Below are 18,948 nucleotides of genomic sequence, written 5' to 3'. Positions count from 1 at the left end.
TTTTATAACACCATTCGACACGTTTGCAGGCGGCGTGTGCGACTTACTCGCGAAAGAGCAGTAAAAAAGCGTTACGGAAACTTCCGAAACCATGATCGGCTTGGCCGACTAGTCGGCCGATTAGTCGGCTTCTTTGCAACCGACTAATCGGCTAGTCGGCTAGTCGGCCAAAGTCATGATTGGCACATCTCTAATTTAAATGCAATAACTCTATGGGACACACACACACCCTAAACTGCCTAAAGTATACAGTACATTTCTATCAAAAAGTAATATTCGAACAAGTGAAGTCGACATTCGACTCACGTCATGTGAGTCACTTTTTCTATAAATACCGATTAATTATCGACGATTCTTTAAAGAAGCGGTAAATAAAACGTGATGGCTTAAGGCTCAGGTGCTTACCGATCCCGTTAATGAGTAGGCAGGGTAGTATGAGGTTGAAGACGTAAGACATGGACTGGCGGCGCAGCTTGATAACGTACGCGATAGTTTTTGTGGGTAGGCCGTTTCGAAACTGTTCGTAGAGGGCCTACGGAGTTCTACGTATATTTTATCTTCAAAAATTAGGCGCAAATAGGAAATACTTACCGAACGTGATGGCTTGAGGCTCAGGTACTTACCGATCCCGTTAATGAGTAGGCAGGGTAGTATGAGGTTGAAGACGTAGAACATGGGCCGGCGGCGCAGCTTGATGACGTACGTAATGTCCGGGTAGGGCTCCACGCAGCACGAGTAATACTGGTTGTGGCGGATCGCCTCGAAGCTGACGAGGTCGAACTCGCCGTTCGTCTGATAGTTCGTCGTGTCGCCCTCGTCGAACTGCTTCTTCAGGTCTAGCTGTGGATTAAATTTTTATTAGAAACTAGCTGACCCGTCAAACGTTGTTTCATAAAATCAATAAAAAAAAGTAGATAAAAACCTATTCTTAGGCCTAACAAAATTTCATAATCGGTTGAGGCGTTATGGAGGAGTTCGTGCATAAACACTGTGACACGGGAATTTTATATTATATTAGACTAGCTGATGTAGATATTATATTTCTTATATTTCTAATATAAACAAACATAAATGTAAGTTTATCGGTGGCACTTTAACTACGTAAGTTGTTATTTCTTTGCATGTTTATTGTAATTAAAAAAATAGTTTCTCGCGGCTTCTCTTCCGTTGGTACAGTTTCCTAAGTAGTTCAATCTACAGTCATTATGATAAACTAACTAAACCTAAAAGCTACGACCGTAATACAAAAAACAAAAATCAAAATAAACTTTCCCTTTAATAATATTATAAAAAGAGTGTGAAGTATGATAATGTGATGTGATGATGATAGTACAAGAAATATACTTTACTAGCTGTTGCCCGCGACTCCGTCCGCATGGAATTTAGTTTATAGTTGTTCCCGCACATCGATTGTGTCGTTTACGCGCAAATCAGAAAAGTATATTGTGTGGGAACCGCACATTTTTCCGGGACAAAAAACATTCCTTGTCCCAGATTCAAATTAGTATCTCCAATCTCCATGCCAAATTTTATCAAAATAGATTTTATTATTCCTTGTCATTTCCCGAAATTCAAAGTATCTCCATATCAAATTCTATCAAAATAGATTGAATAGTTTACGCGCAAATCGTTAAAGTATATTGTGCAGTAACCGTACATTTTTCCGGGACAAAATGTATCCTTTGTTATTTTTCCGGACTCAAAGTATCTTTATACCAAATTTCAGCAAATGGGTCCAGCCGTTTACGCGTGATGTCGTGACCACGCGAAATATAACGTTCCGCGCAGCTTCGCCCGCGTAAATTAGATATTTCACAGACAAATTAGTCCCCAAAAAATAGACTATGATCCTTCACGTGGTCTACTTATTATCTGTGCAAAATAACAGAAAAATTCCTCCAGTAGTTCGTGAGATAAGCCCTTTCAAATAATTTCCCCCGTTTTTTTCACATTTTCCGCTATTTCTTCGCTCCTATTATTCTTACCGCAATAAAATATAGCCTATAGCCTTTCTCGATAAATAGGCTATCTAACACTGAAATAATTTTTCAAATCGGACAAGTAGGCCCTGAAATTAGCGCGTTCAAATAAGCCCTTTCAAATAATTTCCCCCCGTTTTTTCCACACTTTCCTCTATTTCTTCGCTGCTATTAGTATTAGCGTGATAAAATATAGCCTATAGCCTTTCTCGATAAATGGGCTATCTAACACTAAAAGAATTTTTCAAATCGGACTAGTAGTTCCTGAGATTAGCGCGTTCAAACAAACAAACAAACTCTTCCCATTTATAATATTAGTATAGATTATAATAAGGATTAATCTATACTAATAAGTATAGATTAATCCTTTAGGTTATCCATCTTGTTTCAAACGTTGTTAGTGCTTATTTTCTACAAAGACTCGATCTCGACCTACAAGCGACTCTGCATTAAAAAGAAAATAAGTTTGTAGAGGGTTAGACAAATCGGCTTACACCGATAGCAGCCGCCTCCATATCGGATTTTATAATAGCTTTAATAAATTATACATGTACCAACTGTCGCCTGCGGTTTTACCCTTCTGGTGATAATATTATATTTTTTATTGTTTTTTAACTAAATAATGGCTTTACCACTTTTAAAACTTTGCCTTTCTAGGATTTTTTTTAACTGGCAATTATTGATCAAACCCATTTCCACCTGTTCCTGTGTATATAAAATACTTGGTATCCTTTTCTGATAGTACATGATATGAGAGAATACAGCTGATGATGGCAAAAATGCGTGTCCTGTATTAGATAAAATGTGTGTTCGTGTTGTCTTCGACTTCCCAGAAAATAAATTTGTTTGCCAACGGAAATAATGGGAGAGCCAAAAATTTACATGGGATAAGCACCGAAAATGTCCAAGATGATAAATTCTCTTCGGTCGACATTTTATGTGGATCAATGTAATTTTTTGTGAAAAGATACATTGATTTATTTTTAAAAATAAATAATAACAAAAACGGCTGACTTTATATAGAAAACTTTTGCTTTTAAGATCCAAACGCGGCGGTCCTAGACAAAGGTATTCAGGTGTTTGTTTCGTGAATAAACTATAGTACCTTATAATGAAGACCTTGTTACCTTTGATTTAAAACAATTTTATACTTCTGATTTTTGGATGGAAATAAAGTCGAAATAAATATTTCATCTACTTGCCAAAGTAACCCGGCAGGGAGAAAATTATTTCTACTAATAAGTAGTACTATTTTACGTGTTTCTGCTTCTATTTCTTCGAAGAATAAACTAAGATCGAAAGGCTAATCATTTCTACTTATAATCTCTACTTCTATTTCTTCGAAGAATAGACTTGAGATCGCCAAGCGGACTGTAGCATATTCATTTTCCATCAAATAAATCAGAAAGATACGAATTGAAATGAGCTTACGTAATGAAAAATTTTCAATATGCTGTATAAAGTATCGACGAGGCTATTTCGTGAAATCGTCTTGCAATGCTCGGACTTACATACGCCTGATTGGCTTAAGCCTTACTTTGTTTCTATTGGAAATACATAGGCAAATAGAAAACTAGAGCGAAATTAATGTAATGAAAAGTACTAAGCTCTTGAAAAATATTGGATACTTTCAAAAGCAGCATCAAGCGAAATGTAGATTGACCCCTTTACTAAAAATATTTAGCCAGTTAATATCTATATACAAATTACAAGGTCTGCTCACTGTTGGCTTAGCCTATTTTTGGCCCGGGAAACTGTACGATTCCCACATAATTTTATTCTGCGTATACGAAGTAAATCCTCTGGTTACCCCATAAGAGTTTTAATATATTAGTTTAGCATTTCTTTTTTCTACATTTTTGGTTTTCACGTCCACGGATTTCATACCAAAAGGCGAATGCAATTTACTTTACTATCACAAATCATACAAAGGAAACATACAGCCTCCTTGAAAATACGTTCCAAATCTACTTAGGAATAGCAAATTGGGAATCAAATTTAGTTGGGATTCTCCCAACAGCGTGGTCCCTCGGCACATTTTTCCGTGTCGTTACAAATCATTTACCACTAAGCTGCCTGTATTAATTCTATTTCAGTAAATTGTGGAGTTCATGCTTTGGTTGTATTTCATTTTACTGTAAATATTAATATACTGTAACATACTGTAACCGGTGACTTATTGTAATTATTGTAGCTAAGTTAAGTAATATTTGAAGTCCATGTAATTTTGTTTTAGTAAATGTAAAGTTTTGTTTTAGTAAATAAACCATTAAGTCATTTTTTGGTGTTTTTACAGTAACTACACTTTATTTGATGAATGGACTTATTCATAAAAAAAATTATCTGTATTATACTTTTAACTTTTAAGTCATATTTCTAATGCCGCCTCCCCATATAGACGAGCTCACTGCCAAAAGCGTAACAAACAAAGAAAAAAAGTGAGTTTATTTCTTTGTTTGTTACGTTTTCTCGCCTTTTATTTATTTATTTCGAGAATACCCTTTAAAAACTATTTCTTGTCCACATTTACAAAGTAATTGGATTAGGGCGATTCCGCTAGAGACGACCCTCAACACGAATTTTTAAAGTATAGCATTTGTTACATTTTTTTATTGTATTATAAATAAAAAGATGTATATTTACTAGCAAAACACCTTTTATGAGTAAAAATTGTAATTTGAATGATTTAGAGCATTTTGAAGTGATATCATCTAACGGCGCGAGAAAAACTGCTTATGCCACACATGATCATTTTTACTCTAAATCACTATCTCAAAGTTGAATTGCATTACATAATATTTACTGTATAATATAAGTTTCTATTTCGGTGCAAAAAAAACAACAATTTTGAAATAGTTTTCAAACATTATTAAAGGAAAATTGCCATGGTTGCACCCGCGATAAAAAAGGTACAAAAGTTTAGTTTTCTCGCTAAAATAAGTTGTTAATAATTTAAAACTTCGTGAAAGTAAGGAGAAATGCGAGGGAAATTAGAATTAATCATTGGAACAAACTATTTTATAATTTTTAATAAAAAAACAGAACCTTTAAAGTGGTTGCGCCCGCGATCGAAGCAGTACAATTGGAAATGCAACAAATTATTTTTTGAGTATTCTAGTGATTTTCGTCTTATTTCATATTATTGAGGTAAACAATAACGTTAGATTATATTTGTTATTATTACTTTACATGTAATTACGAGATTTATAAAAATTTGAATGGAGTCACATCGTGTTTTATATTTTTCGAAATATTTAATGTATTACTTAACAGATGTTTCAAAATGATAATTTATATTCTTTTATTTTTAAATATTTTAGAAGAAATGTTACAAATAACAGGAAAAATCATAAATATTTAATATTTTTCTTTGAAAAAAATATTTGTACTTATAATTCACCCATATTCTTTTAAATTATAAATATTAATTTTGAATTAAAGGTGTGCTGTAGTTCGGTTTTATAACAATAGATCGAAAAAGGTTTGCTAAAGTTACATTATTTAATTGTTTTTAGTGATTTAGATGATTTCTTTTCTCAGATCGATAAATGACTGATAATTAAAAATTAATAAAATTTTAAATAGTATTATTACAATGTACTAATAATATTATGTATTGCATATCAAAAATGTAGAAATAAGTCGCAGACTTATGAATAAATTCAATTTCTTTAGACTCGTTGCGCCCGCGATATTCTGATGTTGCACCCGCGATCGTGAAAATTGTTAATAATTCCTAGTACTAATTACTTAAGGGCGATTCCATTATCGCGGGTGCAACATTTTGACGCACTTAAAGCGTCCTACTGACAAAATAAAACATATTTATTAATAAATTATCTTCTGAAGGGATACATTTCTGTACCTCAGAGGTATACAATAGTAACTCCACTTTTTTTGAAAATGAGTTTTTTGTACCATTAAAATCGCAAGAACCAGTTCTACTTAATGGTATACGACATTAAATCCTATTACATCTAGAAAAAGAAATATCCAATCGTATGTAACATTAAATCCACTAAAGTCTAACTAGTAAAGGACCTCAAATGACCATAAGATTATTTACCTCTACGCTTCGCGCGTACATAATATTATTCATTAAACTTTCATTGGACAAAATGAGAGGTAAACAATAGTATCTCCTTTAAACGTCTTATGCTATTGATCTTTATTTCTTGGTGTTAAGATACTTTTTACAATGCCAAAAATTGTTAGTAGTTTAGTTCACATGATTCTTGTGGTAGTTCTAACTCATAGTAATTACCTAACAAAATATTATTACAACGATCATTCTCGTTTACATACTATCATATTAGGTTTCTATTAAGCTAACACTAGGATTTAAAAACGGGATGACTATTTACCGTGTTCAGGGCCTGTTTCGCCGCTTCCTGATAAAGTGCCGGATAGGCTATCCACAACTTATTTGACAGATTCTCCATAATCTGTCAAGTCAAGTAGTGGATAGCCTATCCGGCACTTGTCAGGAAGTGGTGAAATAAAAACAATCACCCTTATTACTTTGTTTTGAGCTTCAGATATTTCAGCGCTGTTGCAAGCGCTGAAATCACACTAATATTATAAAATATGTGAAAGTTTCTTTGTTTGGATAACTGTCCGTCAATCACGCTGAAACTAAACGGATTTTGATGAATTTATAATATTATGTATTACCCTGTCTATATATAGACAGGGTATGAGCTGAAAAAAATCCATTTGGGGGAGAATATTCTGCTATTGTATGTATGCAATTCAGAAAAAATGAGATTGGTTCAATGTTCTTTTGACCAGGAAACATTCAAAAAGTAAGTTTTAATATATTGTAAACGGAGAGGATTTTCTGTATCCACGCAGAAACCTATTCGAGAAACACAAAAGCCTCTTTCGAGACTCAAATATAATAACTTACAAAATAAATACCAGCCATGTCCACGACTATTATAGGAATCTTATATGTCCCTTGACTTACCTAAAGCGTGCGAGTAGCTGTGTTGGTTATCCATACTTCCATATCCATAGACCATATCCATACTCTTACTAATATTATAAATCCATAAATGTGTCTGTCTGTCCGTCTGTTACCTCTTCATGCCCAAACCGCTGAACCGATTTTGCTGAAACTAATATTTTAAATGCGAAAGTGTGTCTGTCTGTCTGTTTATTACCTCTTCACGCCCAAACTGCTGAACTGTTTTTGCTGAAATTTGGTATGAAGATACTTTGAGTCCCGGGAAAGGACATGGGATGCTTCTTATCCCGGAAACATGTACAGTTCCCGCGCGTTAAACGAGATTTGGTTCAACGGACTTGCGGGGGCCATCTAGTTTAAAATAAATTGTATTTTGGTTTTAACTTTGTAAAGTAACTTTTGTTTTCATTTTGCTAGTAAACCTCTCAGAAATTCTATAATAATTCCATCACGCTACATACTGACTAGAGACATAATGTTTCTAAATGCCAAATTCCAATAACATCCACGAGGTTTATTTAGAGGTAAACAGAAGTATGATAATATATTAATGCTTTCTTAAAACACCTTAGTTCATTTATGTTGCAAGGTAAATAACCTCAAGTCCACAAAATCAGACAAGAATTAACTTTAATATAATACTCGTATTGTGTATTACAATATAATTTCAACAAATAATAATAAAACATAATGTTCAGTTTGTTGCAGTATCTTTAAAGCTACTATGTCAAAATTGCATTCAAAGTTTCGCTCCGCGCATTTTTGCCTGTCCTGTAAAATTTTTGTTTTGGCAGTTAATGTTGTATACCTCTGCGGTACAGATTTTAACTAGTTTAATCATGATTTGTAAATGAAAACTATAATTAAATCTCAGAAAAGCCACAAAATATGTTTGAAGTACTATCGCGGGTGCAACCAAATCGGCCCTCCATTAACAACTCAGACGAGTTCATTTGAGAATACTGTTAATTGTGAAACTTTTAGTAATTTATTAACCCATATTTCAAAAGTGTATAAAACAAAGAAATGATTTAACTAGATACAATTAATTTAATTTATTAGTACTAGGAATTATTAACAATTTCCACGATCGCGGGTGCAACATCAGAATATCGCGGGTGCAACAAGTCTAAAGAAATTGAATTTACTCATAAGTCTGCGACTAATTTCTACATTTTTGATATGCAATACATAATATTATTAGTAAGTTGTAATAATACTACTTAAAATTTTGTTATTTTTTAATTATCAGTCATTTATCGATCTGAGAAAAAAAATCGTCTAAATCACTAAAACAATTTAATAATGTAAATTAGGCAAATGTTTTTCGATGTATTGCTATAAAACCGAACTACAGCAAACATTAAATTCAAAATTAATATCTATAATTTTAAAGAATATGGGAAAATGACAAGTAAAAATATTTTTTTCAAAGAAAAATATTAAATTATATGATTTTTTTATGTCATTTGTAGCATGTCTTCTAAAACGTTTAAAAATAAAACAAGATTAATCATCATTTGAAACATCTGTTATGTAATACATGAAATATATCTAAAAATATAAAACACGATGTGACTCTATTGAATTTTTTATAAATCTTGTAATTACATGAAAAGTATTGATAACAAATATAATTTAACGTTATTGTTTACCTTAATAATATTAAATATGACGAAAATTACTATATTAGTCAAAAAATAAATTGTTGCTTTTGCAATTATACTGCTTCGATCGCGGGTGCAACCACTTTTAAGGTACTGTTTTTTCATTAAAAACCATAAAATAGTTTATTCCAATGATTAATTCCTATTTTCCTCTCAATTCTTCTTACTTTTACAAAGTTTCAAATTATTAACAATTTATTTTAGCGAGAAAACTAAACTTTTGTACTTTTTTTATCGCGGGTGCAACAATTGCAACTTTTGTTTAGCAATGTTTGAAAACTAATTCAAAATTGTTGATTTTTTTTGCTCAGAAATATAAACTTATGTTATACAGTCAATATTATGTAGGAAAATTCAACTTCGAGCTAGTTATTTGTAGTAAAAAATAATCATGTGTGGCATAAGCAGTTTTTCTCGCGCCGTTAGATGATATCACTTCAGAATGTTATAAATCATTGAAATTTAAATTTTTACTGATAAAAGTTCTTTTGCTAGGAAATATACATCTTTTTATTTATAATTCAATAAAAAAATGTAACAAATGCTGTAATTTAAAAATTCGTGTCAAGGGTCGTCTCCAGCGGAATCGCCCTTAAATTAATTGTATCTAGTTGAATCATTTCTTTGTCTTATACACTTTTGAAATATGGGTTAATAAATTACTAAAAGTTCCACAATTAGCAGTATTCTCAAATGAACTCGTCCGAGTTCTTAATAGAGGACCAATTTGGTTGCACCCGCGATAGTACTTCAAACATGTTTTGTGGCTTTTCTTAGATTTAATTTTAGTTTTCATTTACAATTTATGATTGAACTAGTTAAAATGTATCCCTTCAAAAGATAATTTATTAATAAATGTGTTTTATTTTGTCAGTAGGACGCTTTAAGTGCGTCAAAATGTTGCACCCGCGATAATGGAATCGTCCATTACTCACAAGCGCCGTTGCAAGCGCACCGCCAACGCGCCGGCCAACGCGTCTGCCAACGCGTTCGCCTATATGGAGTGCCGACTTAAAGGGTATAGTCGAGTACCATTTTATTTTTACTACTCTTTTTTCGAAGTCGGTATAAGTACTGGTATAAGTGTAGACTGGATTCTTTAGCTGTGTGTAACCTGCACTTAACACTGTGACGATTCTGTCACAGTGTAAAGTGCATAAATCTCGGATCACAGTAGAATCAATAAAAAACTGAAAGATGAATCTGACTTTCAACGAAACTCGATGCGCTCAGTAAAACTTTGGAATCTAAACTATCACTGGCAGAGTTATTTTCTTACCATTAGAATTTTCAACCAAGAAACCCATCTGTGTGTCCTCTGATATTACTTGTGGGCGACGGAAAACGCTTTTCATCAGGCGATCCGTTTGCTCAACTGCCCCGTATAAAAAAATAGAACTCAATCTTCGTGTTCTAAAGCAATAAACTTTCATTCAGTTTAACAATTGTACGTGGCGAGGCTTGCCGTACACTCGAGTCGTGCAAAAAATTACTGCATCCCGATACATCCCGATACATAAATACACATTAGAACAACAGAGCTTTGGTATATCTCTCCTAATTTCGTGACGTCTCTATTGAATCTTCAATTTGTGAACAACAGAATTAAAAGTAAAACCCTGATAAACCTCTAAACTAAGTATAGTCTGGCATAAAAGAAGAGTAGCAACATCGTAGTGTCATCCCTTTCAAATCAATCTAAGATTATTATTTTTTAACAAAAAATTTAAACCGACTTCCATGGTAAAAACAATATTCTTTAAAATATGATCTAAAAAGTACGAAATAATTTTTATTTTTTTTAGCATCTTTTTCGAAATTCGACCAAACCTCTACCAATTCTGTTCTCGATTTTCATTCCTTTGAAGTACTCGACATAGAACTTGGCCCAGTACCGACTTTAAAAGAATGAAAATTGAGAACAGAATTGGTTGAGGTTTAGTCGAATTTTGAAAAAGGCGCTAATGAAGAATAAGAATTATTTCGTACTTTTTAGATCATATTTTTAAGAATATTGTTTTTACCTTAGAAGTCGGTTTACATTTTTTGTTAAAAAATAATAATTTTACTATTTTTAGTCATCTACAAGATATAGCTTCATGCGTAATTCCCTGTGGTAATTCGCTAATACGGGATAGGCCCATATTATTTTATTTAAGTGACTAAAATAAGTATGTCACCATGGCAACGTCCATCGCTATCCCGTCGCACAAACAATCGAGTTGTAATAATTTACTATTATTTATTCAACAAATGCACTTATCAATAAAGTAGATGTTGTCCGATTCTAAATCCTAGCCGATATGCTCGCTAAGAGTCGTTACAGATGAGTTCAATTACGCACAGCGTGACACGAGAATTTTATATATTAGATTACTTACACTTTTACCAGCAGCAGGATAATAGGTAAGAAATCATTTCTAGAATCGGTATACAATTGATACAATAGATCGGGTAGTCTATGGTCGTTTGTTTGGAATCGAACAAAGCTATCTCTAGCAAGTTTCTGAGAATGAATATTGAATGAACCAAGAAGATGATAAGCTTCATTTGCACTGTAGATAGGATTCCAGACTTGTATGCTAATTTTTTGCAATTCATTAGATAATATTAATAATCGGCCAAGTGCGAGTCGGACTCGCGCACGAAGGGTTCCGTACCGTTATAGAGCTAAAAATTGTTTTTTTTGTATAGAAGCCTTAAATATTAACTTTATTTTATTTTTAGTATTTGTTGTTATAGCAGCAACAGATAAACACAATCTGTTAAAATTGCAGAAGTCTAGCTATAGCGGTTCTTGAGATATAGCCTGGAGACAGACAGACAGACGGATAGACAACGAAGTAAGTAAAGTAACTAATAGGGTCCCGTTTTTACCCTTTAGGTACGGAACCCTGAAAAATGAAAACAAGTGGCACTCGGAGACTTCCGCGGTAAAGCTATTGCATAGCATTTATTATAAATAAAAATAAAATAAAATGTCTTTATTTCAGGTATCAAAGACACATAACATGTAAAAATTTCATTAAAGGCTTCCAACATGTGTCTAGTTATCTATATCTATATCTATACTTATAATAAAATCGTAGAGGTAAAATTTTTGTACATTGAAAATAAACTTGAAAAAATGAGTCAGGGGCATGTTAGAACAGTAGTAGAACACATTTTAACTGTTTTTGAAATTTTTGTTTCTCTGTCTGTTTGTCTGTTTGTACAGGCTAATCTCTGAATCCGCTGGACCGATTTCAATGAAATTTGGCATGATGATACCTTACATCCCTGGTCAACATCTTAGGTACTTTTTTTTAACCGTCTTTCAAAAAAGGAGGAGTTAATGTTTACTTTGCTGTCTGTGGTCAGATTTTCAAAATTCTTTTTTTTGTAAAGATTGCCCGAATCTGATACCATGTTTACAATAAAATCGGCCAAGTGCGAGTCGGACTCGCGCGCGAAGGGTTCCGTACCGTTAAAGAAAAAAAAAATGGTCCAAAAGTTGTGTTTTTGTATGGGAACCCCCCTTAAATTTTGTTAAGGATTCTGATTCTCACATATAATTAAGATATAATTAAGGATTCTGTGAAAATTTCAACTGCCTGCCTGTTATCATTATTGATATCGAGCAAAAAAGGCCAAAAAATTCATGTTTGTTGTATGGGAGCCCCGCTTAAATATTGATTTTATTTTGTTTTCAGTGTTTATTGTTATAGCGGCAACAGATATACACAATCTGTAAAAATTTCAGAACTCTAGCTATAACGGTTCTTGAGATACAGCCTGGATACAGACAGACGGACAGACAACGAAGTCTTAGTAACTCCTCGAAATTTACAACGATAACCAAAGGAGATACTTACAGTGGTGGTAATGTGTGGTGGCCGGTGGGCCAACGCCCATAAAGAAATTACAGTGTGGGTAAGTAAGTAAACAACTTCAAGCGTTATTTTGTTGTGGTTTAATTGTAGATTATGAATCTGGGAAAAAGATGTAGGTTCAAGAGGGATAGACGAGTTTTGAGTCAAGGGTAACTTTTAAGGTAAGACCGCACTAGGCGTAACTGAACTGCAGCGGAACTGCGCGACACGACGCGTCATTTTTGGGTATACCGCACTTGAACTGCAGCGGCGCTACAAAAATATATTCAGTATCTAGGCAACCTCGGCTCTGAACAATCTGAGAAATTAGAAATCATTTGTATTGTTGAAAAATTTTTGGAGAAAAGTTTTGGCCATTGCATTTCCATCTACAATAAATGGAGATAATATACAGGGTGTAACAAAAATAAGTGATAATACTTTAGAGTGAGTACGTGTTCCTTGTAGAGAGTTCACTGTGAAAGTTGCAGTGCTGAAAGGCCAATTTTTTTTTTTCACTTTTGGTATGGAGGAACTCGTGACGTTCGGGCGCTTGCCCATACAAAAGTGAAAAAAATGGTCTTTCAGCGCTGCTACTTTCACAGTGAACTCTCTACAAGGAACACATACACACCCTAAAGTATTATCACTTATTTTTGTTACATCCTGTATAAAACTGATGTTTTATTCTAATTATTCAAGAAAATATATTTTACAAATCTTTCTAGGCTTATTCTTATTATTTATGTACAAATAAACTTACATATAACGAGCGCGACAAATAAAAGATATTAAATTACGAGTACGATGACGTCACATCCAAATCGGAAGTACCGCAAAAGCGTTTTCGTCAGTACAAATCCTATTTTCATAAAATCATATTTTCAAACCGACTTTATTTATCAATCATAAGCTTTCATTTCATGATAAGGGTGAAATACGGTTTCCTAGGCCAAGTTCTACTAGAAAAATGTATTTGTTCAATGAAATTGAATATAGGTCAAGTAGCCTATTACAATAATGTTTCGTCGTCCATGGACATTTTAACTGATTATAGCGCTTCCAACCAGCTGACTGAATATGAAAATGAAGTTTGTCAAACCGCACTGCGCGGCAACGGAGTTCCGTTGCCGCGCAGTGCGACGTGTAGTTACACATCGCGACAAGTCGCGACACTTTTGGTCAGTTGATCAACTTTGCCGCGCAGTTCAGTTGCAGTGCAGTTCAGTTGCCGCGTAGTACGTGTTGTCTCATATAATTTCATACAAAGAATATTTTGACGCGTCGTGTCGCGCAGTTCCGTTACAGTTCAGTTACGCCTAGTGCGGTCTTACCTTTAATCCTAAAAATTAAACGATTCCGTTAAACGATTCCGGCATGATAAAAGAATTTCGGCATAACGAATTTAAGAGCAACATCTAGTAAATTTTTTTCAATTATCATTCCTGCAAAATCTTCATTGCATAAACAAAAAGGGTCATTTAGAGAAATATACTTTTCATTCACAATTATAATTGTTAACTGTCTTCTTTCATTTCCTCTCCCGAAACAATTTATTTAAATAAATTACAAAAATTACTCCTACACGGAAGGAACAGACAAATGATGAGAATGTATCAACTGTATCATCTGCTTCATAATTGCGAAATGAATTCAAAAGATTCGCAATTAAATCCAAGAAATTTACTGTGAAATTTTCTTGGAAATATATCTGAGTAATTAATAGACTTAACACAAATTACACTTAGCATTTAAAGTTTAAATACTTAGAATATACACACGGTACGAATATTCTGATGTTCATTGTTACCATATTTCGGTTAAATTATTAGTAGATGTTGGCAACAATTTCGTTGTGCCGAAATTAAGTAATCACCTAATCCAGGGTTTCTCAAAGTGAACGTGAACCCCTAGGGGTTCGCCATTCGACGGCAGGGGGTTCGCGACAAGATTTACGTAATGGTGGCAACAGGAGTGACTGTTAGATGATAATTATGTCCATTAATGAAACTCTTCAAGCTGATTTCAAAAGGATGTCTTTGATAGATTTTTGGGCAGCTAGACCGGCAGGGTATTTCGAACTCTCACGCAAAGCGGTGAATTCCCCTTCCTAAAGGGGACTGGGGGAGATCTCAATATAAGTAAGGGGTTCGCTCTCAGGAGCCGAAAGTTTGAGAAACCCTGACCTAATCTAAGACCGTAGGAACACCAATCTATAAAAAAATTGTGAACACACTAGGTCAACCTCGCCATTACATAAGATTTGATAAGCCACAAGTACTGGCAAAAGAAGCAAGATACCGCCCAAGAATGATACGCGAGGCCACAGTATCGCAATATTAGTCCCTACAGTAACGAAACGCCTTTGATGTCGCACGATGCCGCCACCGATGACAGGTACCGACCAGATATGCCAGAGTTGCCACGGAACGGGAAATAAAATAAAAATAAAATATTGTGCTTGTAATGCAAATGTTATCATTTAATTTGTTTAATCAGCGTGTTATATTTACATAATATTATGTCGTACTGCCAGATATTTACGTGAAACTTTTTTTTTAGATGATTTTATAGTTCTCTATTTAAAAATTTAATGAACCCATCAAGCCTCATAAGCTCACCGGTGAGCGAAACACAATAGAATAACAATAGATTTCCAAGGATCCACGAATCTCGATCTAAGGATTAAAATAATGAAGACGCATTCGAAATTTCGAATATTATATAAAATATCCAATAATTAATCACACGTCAGGTGTAACAGAAGCACTTCAAAACTCTTATTACGTGCGCGGTAAGGGCGGTCCAAAGGACAAAATGTTACACTTGGTGTGTGACGTGTTTACCTAGGTAGGTACTAATTAGTACGTAACAGGGTATTTGACAGATTTTTAATTTATTATTTATTGTTTATCTCCTTGTTACACTTCTTACAACGTAAACAATAAAACAGAAATGCAAATAAATGCCGCCAAGGCCAACTCAATATTAGTGTAAACTGTGAGCCGATATTTATGAAAATTTGAATCCTTTTTGTTTTTTTAATCAGATTTACATCCGTACACTGAACATTTATTATAATACTAGCTTTTGCCCGCAGCTTCGCTCGCGTGAAATTCGAAAATCGTGTACAATACGAATGTTCTTGCAAATCTCCTTTAAAACATGATGTTTTTCCAAGACCAAAAGTAGCCTATGTTACTCTCTATCCTTTTAACTAAGTCGATGCCAAAAATCAAGTCAATTGGTTGCTTCGTTAGGCTGCGAAGAAAGGACAAACAAACAAATACACTTTCGCATTTATAATATTAGTATGGATAGCTATTTCCCGCGACTTCGTAGGCGTAACGGAAATGGATAATTCTCTCCTTTTTATGGTCCCTTACTCAAATGGTAAAAAAGAGAACCCGAGTACAAAGATAAAATATCAACCTGTCCGTCTGTCCATATCCAGGCAAAGCCTCCCTCATATTAATCAAATGACGCTCGAAATCTGTATGTTTCACTATTAATTAATAACTTAGTTTGTTCCTAAGGAATAAGAATTAAAACTCAACACTAACGACGCAACATGTTTTTGCTTGGCAACATTACCAGGAGGGGGGGGGGGGTATGGGGGGGCGATGCCCCCCCAAGTAGGGGCAGGGGCAAAGCCTCCCACATATTAATCAAACGACACGCAAAATCTGCATGTTTAGTTTTGGTTAGATTAATTTCACTTTTAATAAATAACTTACTTTGATTCTAAAGAAGGAGAAGTAAAACTCAACACTAACGACGCAACACCATTTTGCTTAGCAACATTACCAGGAGGGGGCTGCGCCCCCCCAAGTACCGGCCGGGGGCAAAGCCTCCCGCATGTTTATCAAACGACACGCAAAATCTGTATGTTTAGTTTTGGTTAGATTAATTTCACTTTTAATAAATAACTTTGTTTGATCCTAAAGGAGAATTAAAACTCAACACTAACGACGCAACATGTTTTTGCTTGGCAACATTACCAGGTGGGGGGGGGGGGGGGGGGGGTGGTGTGATTGGGGCGGCGCAGATGCTAAGTTTGAATAAGGCATATATATCTGCAAAAACCGTATTCAAATCGGATCAGTAGTTTTCGTGTTAAAGAAAAAAGTTTTATACAAAATCTTGCCCCCTCTTTTGTCCCCTTAGAGGGGTGAGGGGAAAAATTTTATACACCAGATATTAAATTGGAAAATACAGTTTATAATATGATGTAAGTTTATTCAAGAAAAAAATTTGATACAAAATCTGCCCCCTCTTTGGTCCGTTTGAGGGGTGGGGGGGGAAAAATTTTATACATCAGATATGAAGTTGGAAGAAGACAAATATATCTGCGAAAACCATATTCAAATCGGATCAGTAGTTTTCATGTTAAAAAAAAAGTTTGATACAATATCTGACCCCCTCTCCGGCCCCCTTAAAGGGGTGGGGGAAAAAATTTATACACCAGATGTTAAATTGGAAAATACAGTTAATAATATGAAGTTAGTCCATTGAAGAAAAAAGTTTGATACAAAGTTTGACCCCCTCCCCCCTCACCCCTCTAAGGGGACCAACCCCTTAGAGGGGAGAGGGGGGAAAAATTTATATACCAGATGTTAAGTTGGAAGAAGATAAATATATCCGCGAAAACCGTATTCAAATCGGACCAGTAGTTTTCGTGTTAAAGAAAAAAGTTTGGTACAAAATCTTACCCCCTCTTTTGACCCCTTGGAGAGGTGGGAGGAAAAATTTTTGTACACCAGATGTTAAGTTGGGAGAAGACAAATATATCTGCGAAAACCGCATTCAAATCGGATCAGTAGTTTTCGTGTGATGCTGGAACAAACATACAGACAGACAGACAGACAGACAGACAAAAACCAACCACAGTTTTGGCTTCTATAGCGATGTAGTAACAGCCCCCGCTTATTATTTTCGGATATCTTTAATGTACAGAATTGTCATTTCTACAGTTTTATTATATGTATAGATATCCCATTGTTTATAAGATAAGTTATCGTTTTACAACACAAAATTCGTAGACAACGCGCCAACGTCACCCCTGTGCGTGCAGGTATACAAACTCCGCGAGCTTGTATACGCGGGCCCGCGCCGCCCGCTTCCCCGCGGGTACCCCTCCGTTACTCTGCGTAAGTACATTCGTTTCACTACTGTAGGGATATGTCATATTGCTATACTGTGGCGAGGCCATAGAAATTTAAAAAACCCTAATTTTAACCGGGAAGATGGCTGGGTGCTGCCATCTTGTTGGGATTCAGTGATAAACAAACTAAAACACAAATCAAGGACACCTCGGCTTCAAGACACTGTGAGTTCGCTCTGCGTAGACCGGAACCACTGACCTCTATAATACACTGGACAGGCTATGCCGTACAAAATGACAGCTATTTTTTGTGCCGATTTGAAGCGCCGCGGTGAGCGTACTGTGAACTAATTTATATAGAAAATGACAACCGCCATTTGCAAAATAGTAGTTCCAAGAACACTCATCACTGCTTTCACATAGCAATCAGCGCCAATATGGCGACTTTCAAATAGGAACATTTTATTGATTGCGATCGCCTGTCCAGTGTATTATAGAGGTCAGTGACCGGAACACAAACAAAAATTGATGAATCTTCGGGTAGATGAAGAACTTCAATGAATTGGACGCCTGTCACCTCAGTCCACCCGTGACCGCGGCCTCTGTAAAGCAGCCGAAAAGTGGGGATTAATAAAAATGCTCCGCGACAAAAATCCGTAAGTGTTTCAACCTATAATATTATCATGAGTGATACTCGCGTAAACTTAAGAAATCACCTTTTTCGGGCTAAAACAATTCTACGGCATTATTGCGGCTTAAAGTATGTATCCGACCTCTGTGGCTCAATTGGTTGAGTGTGTGGCAGCTCAAGCCGGGGGTCGCAGGTTCGAATCCCGCCGACGGAACAAAAAGTTTTCAATGTTCCCGGGTCTGGATGTGTATATTAAGTATGTGTATGATATAATAAAAATCTTAAATTTATGTATAGTATAAAAGTATTTATTATATTTCCGTTGTCTGATACCTGTAACACAAGTCCTTCAGGTACTTAGCAAGAGGCCAGACTGACGTGGTGTGAAGCGTCCATAGATATTATTATTTTATTATGATATTATCCATACCAATCTCATCAAAATCGCTTCAGCAGTTTAAGCTTGCAGAGATGTTATGGATTTTGCTTTAGTTGCTTATAAGGAGTGAGCACACAGAGACGGGCCGTGCCGGGGCTCATCGCAAAAATCCGCCTCCATACAATTTGTATGGAAGCGGATGCGCGTATCGCACACTGTGTCGGGGCGCAGCGGATTTCCGCTTCCATACAAATTGTATGGGGGCGGATTTTTGCGTCTCAGTGTGCTCACTCCTATTGCAACGCTTCGTTCGTAGCGCTGGGTCTACGGCGTAGCTGCTACGTTATATTTTTTGAGTTTCGTTCCGT

The 18,948-nt window shown here is 35.1% G+C and overlaps 1 protein-coding gene across 1 annotated transcript in view; it reads right to left on the bottom strand.

Annotated features, from left to right (window-relative positions):
• The window catches only part of LOC121730697 (neuronal acetylcholine receptor subunit alpha-10-like), a 70,683-nt gene that overhangs the window by 12,745 nt on the left and 38,990 nt on the right, over window positions 1–18,948 (bottom strand). Inside the window, exon 5 of the mRNA XM_042119836.1 lies at window positions 624–840. Coding sequence (XP_041975770.1) covers window positions 624–840 — 217 coding nt within the window. The remainder of the gene's footprint in view (window positions 1–623; window positions 841–18,948) is intronic.

The sequence above is a fragment of the Aricia agestis genome, chromosome 9 (assembly GCF_905147365.1).
Source record: "Aricia agestis chromosome 9, ilAriAges1.1, whole genome shotgun sequence".
Lineage (NCBI taxonomy): Eukaryota > Metazoa > Arthropoda > Insecta > Lepidoptera > Lycaenidae > Aricia > Aricia agestis.
Note: the sequence above shows the minus strand (reverse complement) of the source record. Positions and strands in the feature narration are given on the sequence as shown.